Raw genomic sequence first — 23,381 nt, 5'->3', positions numbered from 1 at the left:
TGAATTCTCTCCATCAACTGCACATCAGTTAAGTACATATTACATAATTGATTATAAGCATTTTCATTTACTATTGCCACTTACTGTAGCTGAAGCTGATGTTCTGAGCCGTAGCTACATTAATTTTACCGGCTCCTTAAAGTATGCTGCAACAAGTTTGAATTTGGAGTGTAACTATCGATATGTCTGCAGCCGACCGACTGCATTGCACTGAAATATCGTCGCATATCGATATCGTTACATCTCTAACTGAAAGAAGCGCCGGCAAAAACACAATTTATGGACATTTACAATTAAAAACAAAACGTAAACAATAGTTAAGAAGACTTAAAGTACATTGGAAATGGAGCAAACACAACCCGCAGGTAAGTAATACGTCTCGCTATAAATGCAGTTCTCTAGAATCCACCTATATTGTTCACAAACAGCAAAGCGCGCCAAACTGGAGACGAAACAGAAGCCCCTATTGGAAGAGGATGGTGAGCAACTTCGTAATCAAATCACATATGAATATATATTGAATGCAAACATAACAAACTGTTGCAGAGACGCCTTCGGTATTTAATCCCAAGTATCGTGTCTGCCCCTATTTGGATACAATCAATCGCAATTTGCTGGACTTCGATTTCGAGAAACTTTGCTCCATCTCGCTGACGCGAATAAACGTTTATGCCTGCCTCGTGTGCGGCAAGTATTTCCAGGGGCGTGGCACCAATACACACGCCTACACACATTCGGTGGGCGAGGCGCATCATGTGTTTCTCAATTTGCATACGCTGCGCTTCTACTGCCTGCCGGACAACTACGAGATCATCGACTCCTCGCTGGATGACATCAAATATGTACTGAATCCGACATTCCTGCGCAACGAGATTAGCAAACTGGATCAGCTACAGCCAAAGCATTCGCGCACCGTTGACGGCGTTCTCTATCTGCCTGGCGTGGTTGGCCTCAACAACATCAAGGCGAACGACTATTGCAATGTGGTGCTGCATGCGCTGTCCCACGTGAGTCCATTACGGGATTACTTTCTGCGTGAGCAAAACTATGCGACAATCAAGCGTCCGCCGGGTGATTCAATGTTTACGCTGGTGCAGCGCTTCGGCGAGCTGATGCGCAAAATGTGGAATCCGCGCAACTTCAAGGCACACGTCTCGCCGCACGAGATGCTGCAGGCGGTGGTGCTGTGGTCCAGCAAGCGTTTCCAGATCACCGAACAGGGGGATCCCATTGATTTTTTGTCCTGGTTCCTGAACACGCTGCATCGCGCCCTAAAGGGCAACAAACAGCCCAATTCGTCCATATTGTATAAAATATTCCTAGGTGAAATGAAGATCTATACGCGTAAAATACCGCCCGTCGAGCTGGACGATTCGGCCAAGCAGCAGCTGCTCGCCACCGATGAATACAAGGATCAGGTGGAGCATACGAATTTCATATATTTAACCTGCGACCTGCCACCTCCGCCGCTGTTTACCGATGAGTTTCGTGAGAACATCATACCGCAGGTGAATCTGTATCAGCTGCTGGGCAAGTTCAATGGCAGCGCCGAGAAGGAGTACAAAACATATAAGGATAACTTTATGAAGCGCTTCGAGATCACACGATTGCCCCAGTTCATAATCTTGTACATCAAGCGATTCACGAAGAACACATTCTTCCTCGAAAAGAATCCCACAATTGTCAACTTTCCCATCAAGTAAGTGCCGCTGGACGCCAATTTGCCGATTCCGGTTACAATTTGCTCTTTATCTGACAGGAATGTGGACTTCGGTGACATTTTGGGCATGAAGCAGCGCGACAAGGAGCTGAAGGAGACCAAATACAATCTGGTGGCAAACATTGTGCACGACGGCGATCCAAAGAAGGGCACCTATCGCGTGCACATCCTGCACAAGGCGAACGGACAGTGGTACGAGATGCAGGACTTGCATGTCACCGAAATATTACCCCAGATGATCACGCTGACCGAGTCCTACATTCAGATCTATGAGCGCTGCGCCGAATCCTAGTCTTAACTGTACATATATATATATATATATATAAATATATAGCTGAATACACAGACTTTTATACTAAATGTATGTTTGTGTGTGTGTGTGTGTGGGTCAGCTGTGCTGCTCTTACGCCTTGTCCCAGTGATGGTCTTGCGCATGCGTCATGGCCCAATTGCTGACTACAGCCAGCCACTCGTTTCATCACATTCCGTTTGCACACGTCAAAAATCGATGTGTGCATTTGTTGATTAGTCGCAGCCAGCAGCACAGTACAGCATCGCCATGTCCGAGCTGATCAGCTACGAGGAGGAATGCCAGCGAGCCGAGCTCTTGGGTCTGCAGCCGCCGGACAAAGCTGAATTTGAGCGCAAACGCAGCGCACGGCTCGAACAGCAGCTGGCCGAACAGGAGGCTGCCGAGGCGGTCGTAAGTGTGGCGAGTGGCACTAGTAGGTCTGCACAATGTACTCAAGGGGCTTTCATTACAGATGCTGGAGCAGCAGGATGAGTCGCTGCGCGGCGCCGGCGGCAAGCTGGACGAGCTGAACAGCATCTTGTCTAGCACGCAGCAGCGCCTGAATCGCTTTAAGCAAACGGCATGCGGCAGCCTGACAAATATATTTGCGCGTGGCGGCAGCCTTAGCGGCGCCAGTGGCGTCAGTGCTTCCATGGATGTGCCTGGCCATAGCATGGAGCAGCCGGCTGAACAGCAGCAGCAGGCGCCAGTGCAAAGGCAGCCACAGCCCATGGCGCCGCCCACAGCCGCTGAGGTGGCAGCGGCCAAGGCGGCCAAGCGTGTCATGATGGATGGCCAGCTGGACAAGCTGGACGCCCTGATCAACAAAGCGGACAATGCGCAGCTGGCCATGAGCGAGCAGACAAAGCAAATGCGTCGCATAGCCAAGTGAAAGAAGCGTGCTTCGAGCGGTTGTTTGGGATCGGGTAACTTAAAAGAAAAGCATTCGGTTTTATTTAATACACATAGATTATATATATATATATATACATATATATACATATATATATATATATATATATATTTATGCATATATATACTATATATCTGAACACATGCGTTGCCCTGAATCACAAAACAATTAAACATAAAGTCGAGATTTTCAATCACAAATCTGCAAAGTTTGTCTTCGCTGTTGATACATATATACACATAAAACTAAATGGTTTATATAATAATATATATATATATAAATATATATGTGTGTGTATGTATATAAAGTTATGTACTTAATTATGTCCTTACTTAATACTTCTTGCTACGTTTTAATCGATTTAAATTAATTAAATAAAACTGCATAATCCAAAATAGAGAATGAAAATAGTTAAATAAAAAAAACAAAACAAAAAAAAAACATAACAAGAATCAAATTAAAATATAGTCAACATTTGCCGTAGCTCCATCTTTGCACTTTCTAATCGCTCGGAGCTGGCGCAGTTGATGGCTGGGATAGCTGCTTTTGGAGCGACCAGCGCTTGGCCAGGTTCTGCTCGTAGGCCATAATTGGCGCCGATTTGTTAAGCAACGATGATGTCAGTTCGCTATCCGAATCGGAGCGCTCGTCGTCGCTCTCATCGTCCGTCTCATACAAGCTGGCGTCCAGACCCGCATCAGTCTCATAGTCATCCAGCTCACTGTCCTGCGACGACTTGTTAGGATTTTCTCTTTTCTGCTTGGAAGAAGAGGAGACCATATTTACAATGAGAATGCCAGTATTTGGCCAGAGTATCTTACTGTCAGCTCCTTGGGCCTATGCTGATTGAGCAGCTCCTGCTCCTCGGTCTCGTAGAAAAAGTAGGTGAGCAGCAGCTGCTCCTCGGCTGAATTGTAGCGCCAGGCGTGCGGAATTAACGCTGAATTGTAGTTGAAGCGGGCCTGCAACTCGAGGAACATATGTGGCGAGATATGCATCTTGGGCACTTCAAGCTGCTGCTGCCACTGCACCAAGACTGTCGGATCAGGCTGAGAGCTACCAAAGACTCGAAAGTAGAGCTTGCAGGCGCGATAGTGTTGCAGCTGTTCCGCCTCGTTGACTGTGCGGCGCAGCACGTTCAGCTGCGGATCGAGCACTTGGATGAGCATGTAATGCTGTTGGCGATCCGGCATATTGGCCACAAGCAGTGCCCGACTATTGGCCGGTGAGAACAGCGGCGGCAGTGTTGGCCATAAGGTGCTGAGGAGTCGCAGCATTAGCTGCGTTACGGTCGAGTGCTTAAACAGCTGGCGAGGCAGCAACTTTGGTGTTGTTGCTTCCATAGTGGGCAGCCAGCGCAGTGCATCGGCCCAGAGCTTGGCACCTGTCCCGGACTGTATGGTCAAGCCCAGCATACACATACAGCGCTTGCAATAGAGATGTTCCGAACGATTTATGACGCGTTCCTGCAGCACACTTATGTTGAGCACTATGTAATTGAGGCCGTAGTAGAGTCCCTTCAGGTCGGGCACCAATGTGACCGGGTGCTTCGTTGTGCCGTGAGTGTGGCAAAAGAACTCGCTGGGATCGATCAGACCGCTGGGGAATTCGCGCAAGCGATTGTAGCTGCATCCGGAGACCAGTTCACTCCGACAATTATTGCACTGCAGCGCCACCAGGTGCTCTGTGTGCTCCGCAAAGCTAAGCAGCAGTGGCTGTGCCGTCAATGGGATGCCAATGCTCTGTTCCAGTGCCTCGGTATCTAGTGTGGTGTAGTTAAACCGAAAGCTTATGTGACAACCATTCACAATGAAAGCGGAAATGCGTTGTATGTCCATGCCGAAGGTATCGTGGCGCAGCACCAGTTGACTTTCTTTGCTGTACATGCCATTCTCGACAATGTGGACGTCGTGCTCCTTGATGATTAGGCGCGTCTTCTTGCGTCCGCGGATTTCTTGATCGAACTGAAGGAACACATGGCCGCTGTTTAAATTGGGGCGCAACTCAATGCAAACGGCCTTCAGCGGCATTTTTGGTGGCGGTGGCCCTCTTCGGATGGCAATTTTAAGCAAGTCAATACAAAAAAACGGAATGCGAAATGTTTTGTTTAACGCTGCTATGCTAGCGAAATTTATCGATATTATTAAAATATCTTTCATTTCTTTCGCGACCGATACGTTTCTTTTATCCGATACAGCAAAGAGTGGCTGAGTTTACGTTTTCGGCAATTATTTTAATAGCTTCTTACTAATTTATTAATAATTAATAAAATAAATCAATTAATTTATGGCGTCATAACAGCTTTGGGCATTTCTCCCATCTGGATGATAAGATCCAATATGAATGCAACTCTGGGCCATCCAGTTTCATTTAACGGCAGAATTCCCGAACGACACAATTTTTTCAAACTGGCTTTGTGTGCTAAATATATATTATGTAGTTCTGTTATTCATTTAATTGCCGTTTAGTTTATTTGTATTATATTCGTTGATATGGATAATTGTCGGACCAACAGCCCCAAAGCTACCTAGCCTCATACACCAATATCGTGCTCCATGCCCGTTTTTGATCACTTGCATTCTCCTAGAATGTCGATCATGCATCAATTATGAGCACCCAAAAAGCTCACGGCAACGTTCTACAAAATGTCTATGAAAAAACATATCCAAAACCAACAGCTTGGACAAAAAAATGCTAAGGCTTGCAACAGCTTTGATGATTTAAAATATGACTCGAACAGCGACAGTGAAAAAATGATAAAGCCATCATGACGTCGCTCATTATTTGCACTAGTAATATTTAATCAATCATTCTAGCAGGGCAAGCTGATTCTATCCATAGATAAATATAAGATGTGTAATTTTAAATATGGCGGTCACAAATTAGTATATCAATTAGCTTTTGTACGTCTATTAGCGCCCACATATGGTTTGGTACTCCGTGGATGGTTTTCACCAAATGTATATATAACATTGCATATCTATATATATATATAGATATATTTATAATTTTGTATGTAAGCATCGGCATTTTCATTTTATTTTAAAGAAAAATTTTTTAACTCAGTTAAAAGAGTTAAGAGATATTACCTTAAGAAGCCACAAGAATATGGTTGCGTTGGGGGCATTCCTATTTTGCAAATTTTGCGTTAGAAATTTAATAAATTTTATTTTGTAGTCATTAACTTACCCAAATACAAAGAGTTGCAATCACAAAAATATTGCAATATTTTGTTGGTGTATTTAAAAATGTGTTTTATTCTTTTATACGGCACCGTCCATCGTTTTAGTTTGAAGTTGATTTCAGTTCGATATGTCTCGATATGAATCGTTAGGGAAAAGCTGTCGATATTTCGATGTTTTTTACATCACTAGTACGAACGCGAACGCGATTTTTGTGATGGATAAAAACAAAGTCCCGTATACATTTATGAAAACTGTGTAAAAATGCAGCAAATGCATAAGAAAATTATTACTAAATTCTGCATTGATTAAGAACTAACAATTTGGAGTGCTTAAATAGTGTGACAAAGCAAAATTATTTCGAAACGGGCAAACAAAAAGGTTTTTTCAACGTTTTCTTTACGCTTTTCGTGCACACACATACATACACAAACACAAACACACATATATATTTGAACACACATACAGGCATTGATATATGTATATCAATATATTGATGTTGTGCTGTTGTTGTTTATGTATATATGTGTGTGTGTTTGTGTGTGCGGGAGCGGTGCATTAGTCTATATATGTATCTATGTGTGTACGTGTGCGTGCGTTTGTTCAGTGTGTTTCTGTCTGCTTGAACAGGCCAGCGTGAGTACGTGTGCGATAAAGATAGAAAGTGCGAGCTCGCGCGCAGGTTTCGCGACAAGGCATAAAACAGGATAAAAGGAGCGAGCAAAGATGAGCAGAAAGAATAAATGTAAAAAATAATTAAAGGTTGCTAAAGGGACGCACAAAACACGGCACGACAACGGGGGCAGCAGCAGCAGCTACAGAGCAGCTGGTCCTGGTGCAGCTAAAACAGCAACATCGGCCAAACACATGCATACCAGCCACCGAGTATATTTTATGTGTATGTACATACATACGTTTATGCATAAAACTGTGTGACCAACACAATTGGCCATTTTGGCGTTCTCTATTTTGGCAGTCACACACACACAGACACAAATCACACATACACCAATATACAATCGCAGTCACTGCTCCCCCAGCGACTCTCTCACTCTCTGAATCGGTGCTGCTGCTACTGCTGCTGCTGCTGCTGCTGCTTATGCTTCTTACTGCTGCTGCTGCTGCTGTGGGGGGTACAAATTCACATAGCCGTGAAAAATAGCATGAAACACAACAACGACAATAAACAATAGGCAGCCGTCGCAGTCGCAACAGCGCAGCGCGTTAAGTTCGTTTACTTGCGTCTGTTCCATCTTACGCTTCGTATAAGAGACTTCTAATAAAGCTTTAATTTTTATATTTTTTTGTTTGTTACTTTTGGGCAGCCCTCATCCTTCGGCCCTATAACAATCGGTTGGTCGGTCGGTCAGTTAAAAGCTTATGCGTATGCAAGTTGACGCAGTTAACGATAAGTATTTGTCGTGACACGAAGTGCCCGCGCTTGCAACACAAAATCAAAAAAGAAAAAGTTAAAAAACGAAACAAAACACTGAATTCTAATGTTTTTAATATTGTTAAAAATGTACTTTAAATTATAAATAAATAAATGAAGAATTAAAAAAAAAAACAAATTATAATTAAATATATACAGGTATATCTATATATATAAATAAAAAGTCTAGTGAAATTAGTGAAATACCTTTTAACCTGCAATTCATATTTCTGCCCGTTTTGAAATCACGCAACCATCCCTATGAAAACAAAACACAGTTCACAAACACCAAGAGAAAAAGAATCAGAGCAAACGTAGAAGGCGACGCTGCACAAATCCATGCGTACACACACACACAAATACTGACACACACACACGCATACATACATAAGTATGTATCTGTAAATAAATAGTTTTGAAATAAATTTGAAAGCATTAAGCAGCACTTGACAACAGGAAAAATTAAAAAAAAAATAACTAAATAATAATAAAAATAATAAAAAGTTTAAATAAAAAACCCGCTCAATATTTCGCCATTTACACGAATAAAATTGAGCGTAATTATCCAAATTGCACTTTACAAAAGAACTTGAAAATAAAGAGAGAGTGAGAGAAAGAGAGATAGGAAAGAGCAAAGTATAGCAACAGAAGAAAGCAAATATCCATCCAAAAGCAACAGACACACACAAATACACGCAGCAAAAGCCCCGCCAGCAGCAGCTGAATAAATCACAAGCTCGCGGACCGCTTAAAGCTCAGCTTCAACCTGGCGAATCGCAACGGTAGCAACAACAATAACAGAGCCGATGCCGCTGCTGGCGGCGCAGCTGGCGCTGGCGCTGCCGCTGTAGCCGCTGGTCGTAACAACAATAACAATAATGCAGCTGCCGCTGGTGGAGCTGCTGCTGGAGGCGCTGGCGCCGATGCAAATGCTGCCAGTGGCGGTGGCGGCAACGAGTGGAATCCTGAGGAAATGGATCGATTCAGCTTCGACGATTCCATACGCTTCGAAGAGGATTCACTCTGCAGCTGGAGCTCCGAGGCGGAATCGTTGTGCAACAATTGGCGTGGCTGGAAGAAGCCAACGACCAATGGCACCACCGGTCCGGGCCTGGGCAATGGAAATGGCATTGGTCCTGTTGCCAGCGCGGCCAACAGCAATAGCAATGCCAATGGCACATTCGGTGCAGCGGGATGCAGTGCACCCGGCACGGGCAGCAATGGCGGCATCTCCAACTCTGCCTCAATGGCAGCCGGTGTCCATTGTGGACGCCATTTTGGTAAGTACATTACAACATATATGTATATATATATAAATGTCCTTAAAATAAACATTTGTTTGCACACATACACATGTCCACACATATGTATGCATGTATGTATGTATGTATGTATGTATGTGTGCATGAATGTACGAGGAGCCTTGCATACTGCCAGACCGCTTTATATGTGAACTTGTGGCTGCTGCTTACTGAGAACTTGTTGAACCATTGCCAAGATCTTTTTTTTTGAGGACTCTGACTTTAGAATTCGAGCAGCAACAATAGTTTAAAATTTATATTACATAAATAGATTGATCGCTCAAACTACAAAAAATAAATTCAATTTACGTCTTATCAGATTATTTAACTTTGGCGTTTGTAACGATCTGGCAACGCTGCCAATTACATACGGTCAAATTACACGCATTACATTTTCGATGCATGCACCGATTTCGTAGCTATGTATGTATATATGTAAATGTGCCCGCAAGCATATCTGTATGTATGTATATATGTATATGTAAAAATTGGCTATAAGTTGCTGCAGCAGCAACAACAGCAGCGACAGCGACAATGCAACAACTATTTCTGCCTGCGTCGCCTGCTTATCGCTAAAGTCAAAATCACGACTTTGCTGCTTACATTTTGTTGCCATTGTCCGTTTACCTTGTATTACCTTTTTCTGTCTGCTCCTCTCATCTGCACATCACATCGTTTTCTATATAAGTATGTGCGTGAGTATGTGTGTATGTATGTATGCATTGCGCATTGGCTTTGGTCCGTTTTGTGTCCTGTGCGCCGCCGCACCATTATCAACATATAATCTCAGCTGCGCTGCGACTGCGCTGCCGTTGCTTTTCATTGCTCTTTTTGGTGTTGTTGCTGTTGGTGCTGATGCCTGTGTACGCTAGTTTTTTTGTTTTGTTATTGGGGGCCAGGCCATCTTACTAGGTGAGCGAGAGCTGCCAGCTGCAGTTTTACGTGAAATATATGTACAAATTTGTGTGAATGTGTTTTGTGTACCTGTGTGTTTGTGTCTGTCTGGGTTTGAAATAAAAAAAAAAACCGCAAAAAAGTGACGTTCTGGCTTCTCTCGATGTTGCGTTGGTAATTTGCTTTGGCAGTCGTTTGTGTCAAGGAACCTTTTCAAGGATAATGCCCAAATAAGTGTGTATGAGTTTACCGTACAATGAGCGCTCGATATACAAGTTTATTTATATATATATGTGTATACATATATGTATATATTTATATACATCCATGCATACTTTTCAATATATCAGCACCTGCTTTGACAAGGCCGACAAAACTTGTAATAAATTTAGGGATCGATGTCAATAGCTTTGCTAAAAACTATCGTATGTATATATGTATATATGTTATGGACGAACGTTGCCACATGTCATCTAATAATTAGTATCGTAGCGTTTATATTTTGTTTTATTTTTTATTTATTTATTTATTTATTTTTTTTAAATTTGCTGACAAAGTAAACGCAGTTAAAGACATACGAGAACGTTTTTATTTTTATTTGGGCCATTTGTGGGCATATCAGTTTTCTTGCACTTCCGGAACCGCGAACGCGCGACACACATACGTAGCATGTGTATATATGCATGCATGTATGTGTGTGTAAATGCATATGTATTATGCACAATTTTGACCTCTTTTTTGCCGGGACAACACTGACGACTACAGTGGCAAAAACAATAACATTTCTGAACTCGATTTGCTGTTGTTAGTGTCGCTCCTTACTCTTGTTGCCTGCTTGCACACACTAGACGTCAGCAAATGGAATGCGAATAAAGAAGGAATAGGAGGAGGCATGAATAATAACTCTTGACGCTTGCGGAAAATGACTTTGAATAAAATGGTGCCAGAGTGTCTGAAATTAAGCGACAGCGAGCGAACGAGCGAAAGAATGAAAACAAACAAACGATGCGCTGGCCATGCTTGCGTGTGCAAGTGTAAGTGCATGAGTGTGTGTGATTGTGCATATGCGTGTGCGTGTGTAATGAATGCCAACCGACAAAAACGTACAAAATCGATATCGATAAAGGGAACGAGAAATGCTTGAAAACGTAACACATTAGCAAAGACCCCATACGATAGTGAAAGCGAAACAGGTTTCCATTAAAATGTTGAAGACAGCTGTTTATATATATATATATATATGTACTTACACGCACATATATATATATATATATATATATATATATATATATATATATATATATATATATGCATGTAGTTCTTAGAAGATGAACACATGTGTGGGCGAACTTGAACCTTGGTTTCTTGTCGGGTGTGCGCCCAATGTTGTTGTTAATGCTGCGTCAGTTGCTCGTGTTAAAAGCAGAAAAACGACACAAATATACTCAACTCTTTTATTGTTTCTGCTTCTTTGTTTCGCACTCTAAAGCGGATGGACACGACCTTTATATATATGTTTATGTATATGTATGTATGTTGTTATTGTCGTTGTCGTTGGCTCATGTTGATGTGTTGGCTGTTTGTTCATTTGTTTATTTGCATGACAATTTGTAGAATTTTGTTTATCTACAAGTCAATTGCGCTGCACGCACATATAAACATACATACAACAGACATACATATGTATGTGTGGCATGCAACAAACATTGAATTCAACTTTTTCAACATCTGAAACGCCATTGACCTCTGCAACGACTCGCTTCACCCTGCTTCTTCTTCTTCTTCTTCTGCTTACTTGGTCATTGCTCGAATCGTCTCGGATAGCGTTTGATTTATGTTTTATTTGTGTGCGTGTGAGTCGTTGTGCGTGCGTACGTGCCTGTCTGCATGTGTGCATGTATTGGTGTTAAGCATTCCGAGTACTACTAACAAAAATCCAGTCGCCTTCACTAGGGACTTCCCTCCATTTTAGTGCCCACTTGGGCGGAACTTGTTATTGGAGAATAGTTAAATTCTATTGAAAATTTATTTCCTTTGATATGGAAATGAAGACTTCTTCGATTTTATTAACAATTTATTTTTGTTTGTTATTTGCAGAAGTCTCGTCGCTGGCCGAGCTTTCAGCTCGCTGTGTCGCCTCGTATATACCATTCGAGCTGGTCGAGCATGTTTATCCGCCCGTGCCGGAGCAGCTGCAGCTGCGCATCGCATTCTGGAGCTTTCCGGACAACGAAGAGGACATACGACTCTACTCATGCCTCGCCAACAGTTCGGCGGATGAGTTTCATCGCGGCGATCAATTGTTTCGTTTGCGCGCTGTTAAGGATCCGCTGCAGATAGGTGAGTCTATAGCACTTCAAATCTAACCACGATCATCTGGTAATCATTGGTAATCGTCTTGCAGGTTTTCATCTCTCTGCCAGCGTTGTTAGCCAAACGCCGCGCACCTTCTTCAATGTGGCTGTCACATTTGATCGTCGCCGGATCTCCTCTTGCAACTGCACCTGCACCTCCTCGGCGTACTGGTGCTCGCATGTGGTTGCCGTTTGCCTGCATCGCATTCATTGTGTATGTCCCTGTCACGATGTGCACATGCTGAAATCTCTTTCGCACTCTAACCCTGTCTCTTTCTCTTTCTCTTTCATGCTGTAGCCTCTGGAGGTTTGCCTGCGCGCACCTGTCTCCGAGTCGCTAACTCGTCTTCAGCGTGATCAGTTGCAAAAGTTCGCCCAGTATCTGATCAGTGAGCTGCCGCAGCAGATACTGCCCACAGCCCAGCGTCTGCTAGACGAGCTGCTGAGCGCCCAGCCAACAGCGATCAATACAGTTTGCGGTGCACCAGATCCCACGGCAGGCGCTTCAATAAATGACCAGACCAGCTGGTATCTGGACGAGAAGACGCTGCACAACAACATCAAGCGGATACTCATCAAATTCATATTGCCGGCGCCAATTGTTTTCAGGTAAGTCGCACTGCATCCTCATCCCTTACTGCTCCTCAATGGGAATTTGCATGACAGTTGCTTGCTCCCCCATAGTAGCTAGTTCTTAATGGTTATATTTTCGATCTTGCAGCGATGTCAACTATTTGACCAATTCGGCTCCACCAGCGGCAGCCGAATGGAGTTCGCTGCTGCGTCCGTTGCGTGGACGCGAGCCGGAGGGCATGTGGAATCTGTTGTCGATAGTGCGCGAGATGTATAGACGCTGCGATCGGAATGCGGTGCGCCTGCTGGAGATCATAACGGAGGAGTGCATGGCCTGCGATCAGATGTTGATATGGTGGTTCCAAACGAAGCTGGCGCTCATGATGGGCTCCCATGGACACAGCGGTGGCAAGCACTCGAATACGCACTCGAACTCCACAGCATTGCAGCATGCGTGCAGTTCGCTCTGCGATGAGATAGTCGCGTTATGGCGCCTGGCTGCACTGAATCCTGGGCTGGCGCCCGACGAGCGCGACATGCTGCACGCTCAGTTTACGGCCTGGCATCTGAAGATACTCGATCGTGTGGTCAAGAGTCGCATGATGCCGCCGTCGTACACGAACAAGCATCAACAGAATTCTAGATCCGAGACGGAGCTGTTCATTGGCTTCAAGCCAGCCATTGAGGCATGCTATTTGGATTGGGAGGACTATCCGATAGCGGGCGTAACGCACACCCACGACACAAATCCCATTTATTATTCACCGTTCACATGTTTCAAGCATACGGATGCCAAGGGCGAAACCTGCGGCACCAACACCACCAGCCAGCTAAATGCCACCCAGGCGCTGATGAGCAACAACAAACATTATAATTACTTTAGCACCTCCAACGATCATGGAATGCATGCGAGCGCCTTCAAGCAGCGCGCCGAGCGAAGTGGATATCGCGAACGTTTCGATGCCAGCGGCGCTGAGCTGTTTGGCTCGCCCAATGAGCCGCCCTCCATAAACGCTGTCCTGCTGCTAGCCCAAGTGAATGCCACCTGCGGCATGGGCGTTGATCGTGATGCTATGGCATTAGGCGCCAGTCCACCGCAGCAGCAGCAGCAGCAGCAGCAACAACAGCAACATCAGATGGCGGGCGCAGCTGCGGCAAGCAAATCGAATGTGGCCGCCTCTGTGGCTGGCTCGGGTACAGCCGGCGCTGGTGGCGATGGCAATCGATCGAGTGCGAGCAGCGAGGGCTTCTGTGAGAACGAAGATTTTGGCGGCGACAACAGCAGCAGTCTCAACTATTGCACGGAGCGTGCGGCGACTGTCTCTGGACAGAAGTCGCTGACCGAGTCCGATTCGCAAAGCAGCTTCGATGCCGTCTCGGCTATGTCGCAGCAGAGCAAGGATTTGCCCATGTCTGTAACTGCAGGCGTAGCAACAGCCGCCAATGTTGTTGTTGGCCCTGGCACACCGGACTACAGGCAACAGGCAGGCTCCACATCGGACACCTCGTCGGCATCATCGGCTTCGTCATCCGCGTCAACGGCATCGGGCAGCAGCAACAGCTCCAGCTCATCCATGCTCAAAACAGCTGCAACGGCACAGCAGCAGCAGCAGCAGCAGCAACAACAGCAGCAGCAGCAGCAGCAGGTGTCACGTCGCCTGTCCAAGGATGAATCGTTCAGCAGCAGCAGCGATGAGTTTGTTCAAGTTGTTGTCGGCGGGTCAGTTGCAGCAGCGGCAGCAACAGCAACTGTAACTGGCGGCGACTTAACACCTGTGCCAAGCACCTCAGCAGCAGCACGTGCTGCACTGGCAGCAGCAACAGTTGCTGTCCACAGCACGCAGCCAATAGACCAAACATCATCAGCAGCAGCAGCGGCAGCTGGAGGAGGAGTAGCCATATTAGCGACACCTGTGCATGTTGCAGCAACGGCTTCGACGGCAACAGCAACAGCACCAACAGTTCCGGTTGTTGCCTCCGTTGTGGGCACCGCAGCAATGGAACAACCCTGCAGCAGCAGCAGTGGTGGAGTCGGCGCCAGCGCCAGCGGGGCACGCGCAGCCCTGGCTGGCGACAAGCCGCACATTTTCTCCAATGTGCGGCCCTCGGAAGATGCGTGGGACATACTGTTGGCGCGGGCGGAGGGCTTGCACGCCCATGGGCATGGCCGCGAGGCGTGCATCTTGGCTGTGCGCCTGGCCGAACAGATGCTGGCCAATCCGCCCAATCTGCTAATGGAACTGCCGCCGGCGCCCAAGCGCAAAGGTAAAAAGCAGAACGTGAATCCCATATCGCATCAGCTGACTGTGGTGGCCTCATCGACGCTCTCCAAGTGCGCGTTTCTGTGCACAGTGCTCTCCGAGAACTCGGAGCACTATCACATCGGCTTTCGCATCTGTTTGTTTGCGCTGGAAATGCCGCGTCCGCCGGCCAGCACCAAGCCGCTCGAGGTGAAGCTGGCCAATCAGGAGGCGGATATATTGGCGCTGCTGAAGCGTCTGCCACTGGGCGCTGCCGAGCTGCAGGTGATACGCGAACGGGCCGAACAGCTGCGCAATGGCACCTTCAAGACACGCGGCGAGGCGTTGCTGCCCATCAACTTGGCCACGTTCATCTTCGATGCGCTCGTGACGCCCGGCGCCGCCAAATTGGCCTCGGGCAGCAGTTCATCGGGCGAATCGACGCGGCGTCCGAATACAGCGCTCTACAAACAGTTCAGCGAGGAGAACATGGGCTTCGATGCCGCTGTGGCCGCATTGGGTCTGAAGGCTAACGTATCGGAGGCGGAGCATCCGCTGTTGTGCGAGGGCACGCGACGGCAGCGCGGCGACTTGGCCCTGACGCTGCTCTATCACTACAAGGACGAGCCGCGCAAGATAGCCAAGATCATGGAGAAGCTGCTGGATCGGGATATACATACGCTGCTAAAGGCTCCACTGCTGCCCGCCTACTACTCCAGCCATCCGCCAGTGCGCACGCCCAGCCAGCAGCCCATGCGGCGTGATGAGCACGAATATGGTGCCGGTGCGGCAGTGGGTGCTGGTGGTAATGGTGGCGGTGGCGGCGGCGGCGGTGGCGGTGGTGGTGGTGCAGCTGCCTTCAACCTGTGCGAGCTGCTGCCCAACGACTATGGCAGTGTGGGCGGCAACAGTCGACCGCACAGCTCGACCAGCGCTGAGCTCGAGCTGAGCATGTGTGCGCTGAGCATGGCCAGCAGCAGTAATCAGTCGTGCAGCAGCAACAACAATGGCCAGGGGCAGAGCCAGTCGCATGGCCAGGGTCAGGGTCAGGGTCTGGTGGCGTGCCAGAGCGGCGGACAGCCGAATGGAGGCAACGGCGGCAATGCCAATAATCCAGCTGGAGCTGGTGCAGCTGGTGGAAGTGCTGCTGGTACCGTTGGCCAGAACAACGGCAACAACAATTCGGCTAACGGCAACAACGGCAACACGAACAACGCGAGCAACAGCAGCAGCCGCAGCAAGGAGAGCCGCTACAAGGGCAAACGCGCCTATCCCTCCATACCCAATCAGCCGTCGGAGGCCAGCGCCCATTTCATGTTCGAGCTGGCCAAGAACGTGCTGACGAAGGCCGGCGGCAACAGCTCGACGTCGCTGTTCACACAGGCCAGCACCAGCCAGAATCACCATGGACCGCACCGGGCGCTGCACATGTGCGCCTTCCAGCTGGGCCTCTATGCGCTCGGCCTGCACAATTGCGTCAGTCCGAATTGGCTGTCGCGCACGTACTCGTCGCACGTGTCCTGGATACTAGGCCAGGCCATGGAGATTGGTGCGCCGGCGATTAGTTTTCTGATTGACACATGGGAGGCGCATCTGACGCCGCCGGAGGCCGCCGGAATGGCAGATCGCGCCTCGCGCGGCTGGGACAACAACATGGTGTATCCGGCCGCTGAATTGGCTCTGTCCGTGCTGCCGCATGCCGCTGCACTCAATCCCAACGAGATACAGCGCGCCATCTTGCAGTGCAAGGAGCAGAGTGATTTTATGTTGGAGCGCGCCTGTCTCACAGTCGAAACGGCCGCCAAGGGCGGCGGCGTTTATCCCGAGGTGCTCTTCCAGGTGGCGCGCTACTGGTACGAGCTCTACACACGCAACTCGCCCAACAACAGCGCCGCGGATCACGAACAGCATGAGGAGCAGCTGGAGCATTCGGCGGTTAATCTCAGTGTGCTCATTGAGTCCCAGCAGCAGCACGAAATGCAGCAACAGCAGCAGCAGCAGCAACAGCTTCAGCAACAGCAGCAGCAGCAGCAACAACAGCAGCAACAGCAACAGCAGCAGCAGCAACAGCAGCAGCAACAGCAGCAGCAGCAGCAACAGCAGCTAATGAGCGCCGCTGCTGGCGGTGCAGGTCCATTGGCGGGTCCACCTGTAGTTAGCTCGGCACCGCAACAATTCCAGCCAGGTGTGGCGACCTTGGCGCCCATTAACCTGGCGCCATATGGACCGTACACCTTCTGCCAGAGCATCTATGCGCATCATAATCTCAGCTATCCTCCTGGCCAAATGCAGATGTACATTTCGGCAGGGCCGCCGCCACCGCCGCAGCCGCTGTATGCGGGCTATTCGCAGCAGCAGCCACCGCCACCGCAGGGCTCGCAGCAGCAGCAGCATGTGCAGCAGCAGCAACAGCAGCAGCAGCAACAGTCGCTGGTGCCGCCGACAGCTGTGGTGCACGCAGCGCCGCCAGGTCATCAGCCACCTCCAGCGTTCCAGGCGCCACCACCGGGCGCTTTTCAGCCGATGCCGCCGCAGTCATACCAAGCACTGCAAGCGGGTCCGCCCGGACCACCCATGGGTCCAATGGCGCCCACCTATTATGGACCACCGCCGCCGCCGCCGCCGAATGGACCGCCCGGCGGCGGTGTCGGCGTACCCTTGCGCCAGCATCCTGCCCAACATCCAGCACAGCATCCAGCGCAACATCCCGTGTATCCATTCATGCAGCAGCAGCCGCCACCGCCGCCGCAACATCAACAGCAGCCGCCGCCGACCCAGCCACCAGTGCGTCAGCGGCAACAGCATCAGTTCACGTGAGTATACAAATATATACATATATATATATATATAAATAGTGGGTTCAATGCCTCTTTCTTTAACAGATCCACTCAGCTGCGCTATTTGCTGGCTGCCTACAACGTTGGCATGTTGGCCATGGAGACGCTGGCGCGCCGCGTCCACGACGATCGGCCGCAAGCGAAGTATGCCAGAAATCCGCCCTACGGCGAGGACGTGAAATGGGTGTTGCGCATCAGCAAGAAGCTGGGCACCCAGTATCTGCATCAGTTCTGCGTCTGTGCGGTCAACTCGATTGTGAGTCCCTTTGTGCTGCACGATGTGGCCATCGAGTCGGCTCATTATCTGGGCAGGAATAATCATCAGCTGGTCATGCAGCATCTGCGCTCGGCCCTCACGCCCCTTGTGCAGAAGTGTCAGCAAATGTGAGTAGCGATTTGTGGCAGACACTCGCCGAGAATACAGTCATTGATTGAACGTCGACTTTCTCTTTGGCAACAGGTACATTCAGTGCATACACCAGAAGCTGTATCATCTAACGCAAGGCGACTATGAGGAGTTCGCCAGCATTGTGGTTGCCGCACGTGCAGCCTTTCACATTACGCCCGAGGGCAATGCACAGTTCAAGGATTGGCTGCAGTCGATTAAGCGGTCAGTTTTTCAACAGAGCACACTCACCATTGACATTGATATTTACTCTCGATTCATTGGCCAATATCTCAATTTTAAAACTTCAACATCCCAGCATCACTGACCGAGTATCTGTCGCGAATGGCTATAGGCCGAATAAGCTGCTGCCTTGGCAATACGATGATCCCGACGGTCTGCTCTTTATATGCGAGAATCTGTACAAAAGCCCAAATAGCACCACCAAGAGCCACAAGAGCTGGAAAAGAAGCTTAAGCATGACGTTTCGCCGGGTCTTCCGCGAAACGCCACCGAGCATAGAAACAAAAACAAGACATTAACAATTGCAAGCCATAGTGAAAAGAAGATTAACAAGCGAGAGAGAGAGGGAGAGACGTGCCAATCGATCAAGTTTTATATATATACGAAATATGTTATATTATGTATAATCAAGCCAAATGTGATTTTAATTATTCATGGACATTCAGCATGTTCTATTTGTAATTAAAATTTCAGTGTATTAAATTTGGCAGAAATAATGGAAGGACTTTAAATTAGCATAACAGTGTATAGTAAGCGTGCGCATGCCTTTCTGTCTGTCTGTCTGTCTGTCCCACTAGTCCCTAGAGTTTTAGTAATTCCCAATGGAAGGGAACAAAGAAATTCAAGCAATCTTTAAGCAGCTACCACGAGCTTCGTAATGTAATTTCAATTGATAAAGAAAAGTGTCAATAGATCAGTTAAGCAATCAGGTATTATACTAAATTGATGACCTTCCATTTAAGTATATAATTGTTAGTAATATTTAATATTTATAAATTTATTTAATCGTTTTCTTTTTCTTATCAAATTGCAGCTCGAAGTCGTGCAAGAAGGAGCTGTGGACACAGATTAATGCGGCGCTACAAAGCAATTCCAAATGACAAAGACTTGACTCCTGCAATCTGATGACGGCAACGGTTGCGGCTGCAGCTGCTGCTGCGGCTGCTGTTGCGACAACGGCAACAACAATTGCCAGCAGCAGTGAAGCTGTGTTGGCATCGCCGCCAATGCCGTTGGCAAAGGCAACAGCGGCGGGCAACAATAGCAGCAATATTATGAACAGCGGCGTCGGCATCAACAACAGCAATGCCAGCAACAGCAACAGCAACAACGTTGGCAACATCAGCAACATCAGCAACATTAATGGCAACAACAGCAGCAGCAACAACAGCAGCAACAACAGCAGCAGCAATGGCAATGGCAACGGCAACGGCAACGGCAACAGCAACAGCAACGATCAGACAACAGCGCAGGCGCATCATCATCATCATCATCATCATCATCGGCATCATCATTTGCTGGAGACGCCCACAAGCAATGCAGCCGTTGCTGCTGCAGCAACTGCAGTAGCGGCTGCAGCAGCGGCGGCAGCAGCTGCAGCTGCTGCCTCATCAACGGCAACAACAACAGCTTCTGCGCCGACAACGGCTCAAGTGTACGAGCGCCTTTGCCGTCCCAGCCACGTTGTGACGGAACAGCAACAGCCACATCAACAGCAGCATCAACAACAACATCAATCCCAACAACAACACCAGCAACAACAGCACCGACAGCAACAGCAACAGCAACAACAACAACAACAACAGCGAGCTGCCCAAGTGCCGACTGTGGGGCAACAGCGTTCAGTGGTGCCAGTGCAAATGCCACAGCTGCCTACAGCAGCGGGATCGGTGCCGGTGCCAGTCCCGGTGACATTGCCGTTGTCATTGCCGGCGCATGCTTATCAGACGATGCCTGCCGGCTATTATCAGGGCAGCACAGGGCGTTCGCTGTCGCATCATGCGCACCCACATGCTCATGCGCATGGCCATGCAACGCATCCGGCTGCACATCCGCACGTACATCCGCATGTGGCATATCATCAGCTGCCACCGCTGAGCCACTACCATCAGCAGCTTTAACAACGTATCGCAGGCGCTGTCCGCGGCTGCCCTGCAGCTCATGCTGCAGCTGCAGATGCAGCCACGCATCAAGCCAATGACGCAACAGCAGCAGCAACTACAAGTCCTGCCAACATCAGATGCTGCTGCCACATTGGCTGTGCGACTGCAGCGACCGAGCCATCTACAGCGCTGCCTTGAGCGCCGCACCGCGATGCTGCTGCTGCTGCTGCTGCTGGTCATTGGACTGCCACTGCTGCTGCTGCTGCTGCTCCTACTGCTACTACTGCTGCTGCGCCAGCAGCCATTTGACTAGCCAATGCAGTGTGATCTCAGCGCTGCGCCACGTTTTTACAACCCTCAAACACAAACACAAACACAAACACACATACACCACCGCACTTAGTTCATGTTATAGGTTATCTATTGCTCCACATATATATATATATATTTAGATATATATATGTATTTTTGCTGCTCATTAATTCATTTTTAGTTGTACAACACAATAGCAAAGCAGGAAACGGTTATAAACAACAATTACATAGATGTGTGTGCATATTTAGACTGAGATTTCTGCCAACAAACAAGCAAGCATTCACACACACAGACAGACACACACATACACACAGGTACATACACACACATGCACACAGGTACAGACACACACATACACACAGGTACAGACACACACACACACACACACACACACACACACACACACACACACACACACACACACACACACACACACACACATACATACACACACACACACACACACACTCACACACACACACTCACACACACACACACACACACACACACACACACACACACACACACACACACACACACACACACTCACACACACACACTCACACACACACACACACACACACACACACACACACACACTCACACACTAACACACACACTCACACACACTCACACACACACACACACACACACACACACACACACACACAGGTCCAAAAACACACACACACAGACAGACAACAGCTAAAACTCACTTCAAAATGTGTTCAGTTAAACTAACGTTATTTTAGACAACTACTTATCGATTAGTTATTATATATACATATATGATAAATCAATATATATATATATATAAACAATTTTTTTTTTATTTTTGCTTATGATCTAAATTTTTTCACACTAGACGTAACATTTTACACGTATCATATATTTTATATAATTTAAGGCAAATATATATATTTTTTCTTATATATATATATATTTATATATATATAAATACATATATGTATATATATATATATATATTATATAGAAATGCAAATGTAGCTAAGCAATTTTGAGGGCTTTTCAAATTTTTTATTCATTAAGCCAGACCACTCACCGATCAACTTATTAAAACATAAAACAAAATATTGTTATATTATATATCTATGTATATATATATATATATATATATATATATATATATATATATATTATAGAATTTTTAATTTCTTTTTCATATGCTAAATATTTGTCAGAAGAACTTTTTAGGTCAAATGTTTGAATTAAATAAAAACTTAATTCATATATTTGCTTAATTCAATTAAATTAGCGATACACAAATATTTAGCCGTTGAAAAAAAATATAAATAAATATATATGCATATATATACATATATACAGTTATATACACAGTTATATATAGATAACACATTTCTCTCATGATGCGAAACGAACAGAACGAAATGGAACAGAAACATAAAACAATTCAAAATACATAGTTTTAAATATTATTTTGTAATTTATTTTAATTAAAGACACAAACACACACACATACACACATACATGGGAGCATACACCTTTAGCTAAAAGACCGCGTGTCGTAGCAGCCAGCAAAATGTAAGAGAAATTCAGTTTTGGCTGTGCGGCAGTGGTAAAGGGTGGGAACACACACACACACACATGCAAACACATAGCGAGAGAGAAATATATTTTTTATTATAAAAAATGTATACATATATGTACACATACATATATATATATCTTTGCAGCCCATTTACATGTAAAGAGAACAAAGTACGAAAACAAAAAAAAAAACAGAAATAATTAGCAATTGTTTGTATTTGATTGAGTTTTATTTAGTTTATCTGAAACATAATTCATTTTCATCTTAATTGCTATCAATTCTTTTTAATTTATAACACATTTTCTTGCAAAAGAAACAAAAATACAAAAAAACAAAAAAAATGAAACAAATTTTTTTTATAAACACAAAAGAAAACAAAAATGCAGTTTTGAATAAATATGGTTTTTTGGATTTATTTCAAAACGCAGCAAAAAAAAAAACAAGAAACCAACAAAAACCGCAAGACACAAAAAACAACATTTTGTTTTATTTCATTACAATTTTTAGTTTTTGTTGCTTTTCGTTTGAGTGCCGCGTTGATACCGTTATGTGCTTATAATTTGCCTTTGTTATGGCCTTGCCACCTGGTTGAAAAATGAGCGTGCTGAGATCGCTGCTGCATAGGGCGAGCGAGCGAGCCATGGCACGCACGTGACACGAACATTACTGTTGAGCCAAAGCACGACTATCAATCAATGCGAACGCATACACACACACACACGCAGAGCTATTTCAATGAGAAACTGCCAAACTCTGTTAGAAACTATGTTAAAAAAAAATTAATTATGTATTTGTATATGTAATCAAGTCACGCTAAAAAGAGAGTGTCCCCAAGCAGGCGATGCTGTTGAGCAGTCACACCTGCTTGCCGCTGCTGCTGACGGTGCTGCTGCTGCATGCAGAGCATTTAACGTTGAGCATAAAACCCTGTAAATATGAAATAGTAATTAGACGAGTCTTATATATAAATATTGTAACTCTTTTTGTGTTTTTATATGCGTACATATATATATATATATATATATATATATATATATATATATATATATATATATATATATATATATATATATATATATATATACATATAAGTAAATATATACATAAATTCATGCATGCATAACTTATATACAAATATATATAAATATATATATATATATATACAAATATATAGAACTTAAAAATAAAAAGAAAAATATGAAAAATTTAGTGAATTCTGTAAGCAATCGCGTAAATTGTAAATTTTT

The 23,381-nt window shown here is 46.0% G+C and overlaps 4 protein-coding genes and 1 long non-coding RNA gene across 5 annotated transcripts; 3 read left to right on the top strand and 2 right to left on the bottom strand.

The window, feature by feature from the left end:
• Positions 1-131: 131 nt before the first annotated feature.
• Positions 132-2,036, top strand: LOC111594894 (U4/U6.U5 tri-snRNP-associated protein 2). Its single transcript, XM_023308381.2, has 4 exons — positions 132-365; positions 429-479; positions 547-1,699; positions 1,760-2,036. The coding sequence occupies exons 1-4, from the start codon at positions 344-346 to the stop codon at positions 2,010-2,012; spliced, it is 1,479 nt and encodes a 492-aa protein (XP_023164149.1). The 5' UTR covers positions 132-343; the 3' UTR covers positions 2,013-2,036.
• Positions 2,037-2,204: 168 nt separating this feature from the next.
• On the top strand, positions 2,205-2,969 carry LOC111594896. The gene is made up of 2 exons (XM_023308383.1): positions 2,205-2,423; positions 2,485-2,969. The coding sequence occupies exons 1-2, from the start codon at positions 2,280-2,282 to the stop codon at positions 2,902-2,904; spliced, it is 564 nt and encodes a 187-aa protein (XP_023164151.1). The 5' UTR covers positions 2,205-2,279; the 3' UTR covers positions 2,905-2,969.
• A 367-nt stretch (positions 2,970-3,336) lies between these two features.
• Positions 3,337-5,052, bottom strand: LOC111594895. The gene is made up of 2 exons (XM_023308382.2): positions 3,747-5,052; positions 3,337-3,681 (listed from the first exon to the last, which is right to left on the bottom strand). The coding sequence occupies exons 1-2, from the start codon at positions 4,953-4,955 to the stop codon at positions 3,427-3,429; spliced, it is 1,464 nt and encodes a 487-aa protein (XP_023164150.2). The 5' UTR covers positions 4,956-5,052; the 3' UTR covers positions 3,337-3,426.
• Positions 5,053-5,798: 746 nt separating this feature from the next.
• LOC111594897 lies at positions 5,799-6,195 on the bottom strand. Its single transcript, XR_002751152.1, has 3 exons — positions 6,115-6,195; positions 6,015-6,054; positions 5,799-5,905 (listed from the first exon to the last, which is right to left on the bottom strand). It is a non-coding gene; the product is annotated as an uncharacterized LOC111594897 (long non-coding RNA).
• Positions 6,196-8,397: 2,202 nt separating this feature from the next.
• Positions 8,398-19,263, top strand: LOC111594893 (zinc finger SWIM domain-containing protein 8). The gene is made up of 8 exons (XM_023308380.2): positions 8,398-8,819; positions 11,832-12,074; positions 12,139-12,302; positions 12,387-12,697; positions 12,810-17,714; positions 17,784-18,122; positions 18,199-18,348; positions 19,181-19,263. Exons 1-8 carry the CDS (start codon positions 8,513-8,515, stop codon positions 19,245-19,247), a joined length of 6,486 nt encoding a protein of 2,161 aa, XP_023164148.2. The 5' UTR covers positions 8,398-8,512; the 3' UTR covers positions 19,248-19,263.
• Positions 19,264-23,381: the final 4,118 nt, after the last annotated feature.

This window comes from Drosophila hydei, unplaced genomic scaffold, assembly GCF_003285905.1.
Source record: "Drosophila hydei strain 15085-1641.00,03,60 unplaced genomic scaffold, DhydRS2 tig00000090-arrow-arrow-pilon, whole genome shotgun sequence".
Taxonomy (NCBI): Eukaryota; Metazoa; Arthropoda; class Insecta; order Diptera; family Drosophilidae; genus Drosophila; species Drosophila hydei.
This window is presented reverse-complemented; position numbering and strand designations above follow the sequence as displayed.

Excerpts from the sequence above, each read along its gene's own strand:
- LOC111594894 (XM_023308381.2), top strand. The coding sequence starts at position 344 with ATGGAGCAAACACAACCCGCAG. Across the intron at positions 366-428 it reads GGAGCAAACACAACCCGCAG|CAAAGCGCGCCAAACTGGAG; the intron begins GTAAGTAATACG and ends GTTCACAAACAG. Across the intron at positions 1,700-1,759 it reads ATTGTCAACTTTCCCATCAA|GAATGTGGACTTCGGTGACA; the intron begins GTAAGTGCCGCT and ends TTTATCTGACAG.
- LOC111594896 (XM_023308383.1), top strand. The coding sequence starts at position 2,280 with ATGTCCGAGCTGATCAGCTACGAGGAGGAATGCCAGCGAGCCGAGCTC. Across the intron at positions 2,424-2,484 it reads AGGAGGCTGCCGAGGCGGTC|ATGCTGGAGCAGCAGGATGA; the intron begins GTAAGTGTGGCG and ends CTTTCATTACAG.
- LOC111594895 (XM_023308382.2), bottom strand. The coding sequence starts at position 4,955 with ATGCCGCTGAAGGCCGTTTGCATTGAGTTGCGCCCCAATTTAAACAGC. Across the intron at positions 3,682-3,746 it reads ATAGGCCCAAGGAGCTGACA|AAAAGAGAAAATCCTAACAA; the intron begins GTAAGATACTCT and ends TCTTCCAAGCAG.
- LOC111594893 (XM_023308380.2), top strand. The coding sequence starts at position 8,513 with ATGGATCGATTCAGCTTCGACGATTCCATACGCTTCGAAGAGGATTCA. Across the intron at positions 8,820-11,831 it reads CCATTGTGGACGCCATTTTG|AAGTCTCGTCGCTGGCCGAG; the intron begins GTAAGTACATTA and ends TGTTATTTGCAG. Across the intron at positions 18,349-19,180 it reads TGGCTGCAGTCGATTAAGCG|CTCGAAGTCGTGCAAGAAGG; the intron begins GTCAGTTTTTCA and ends ATCAAATTGCAG.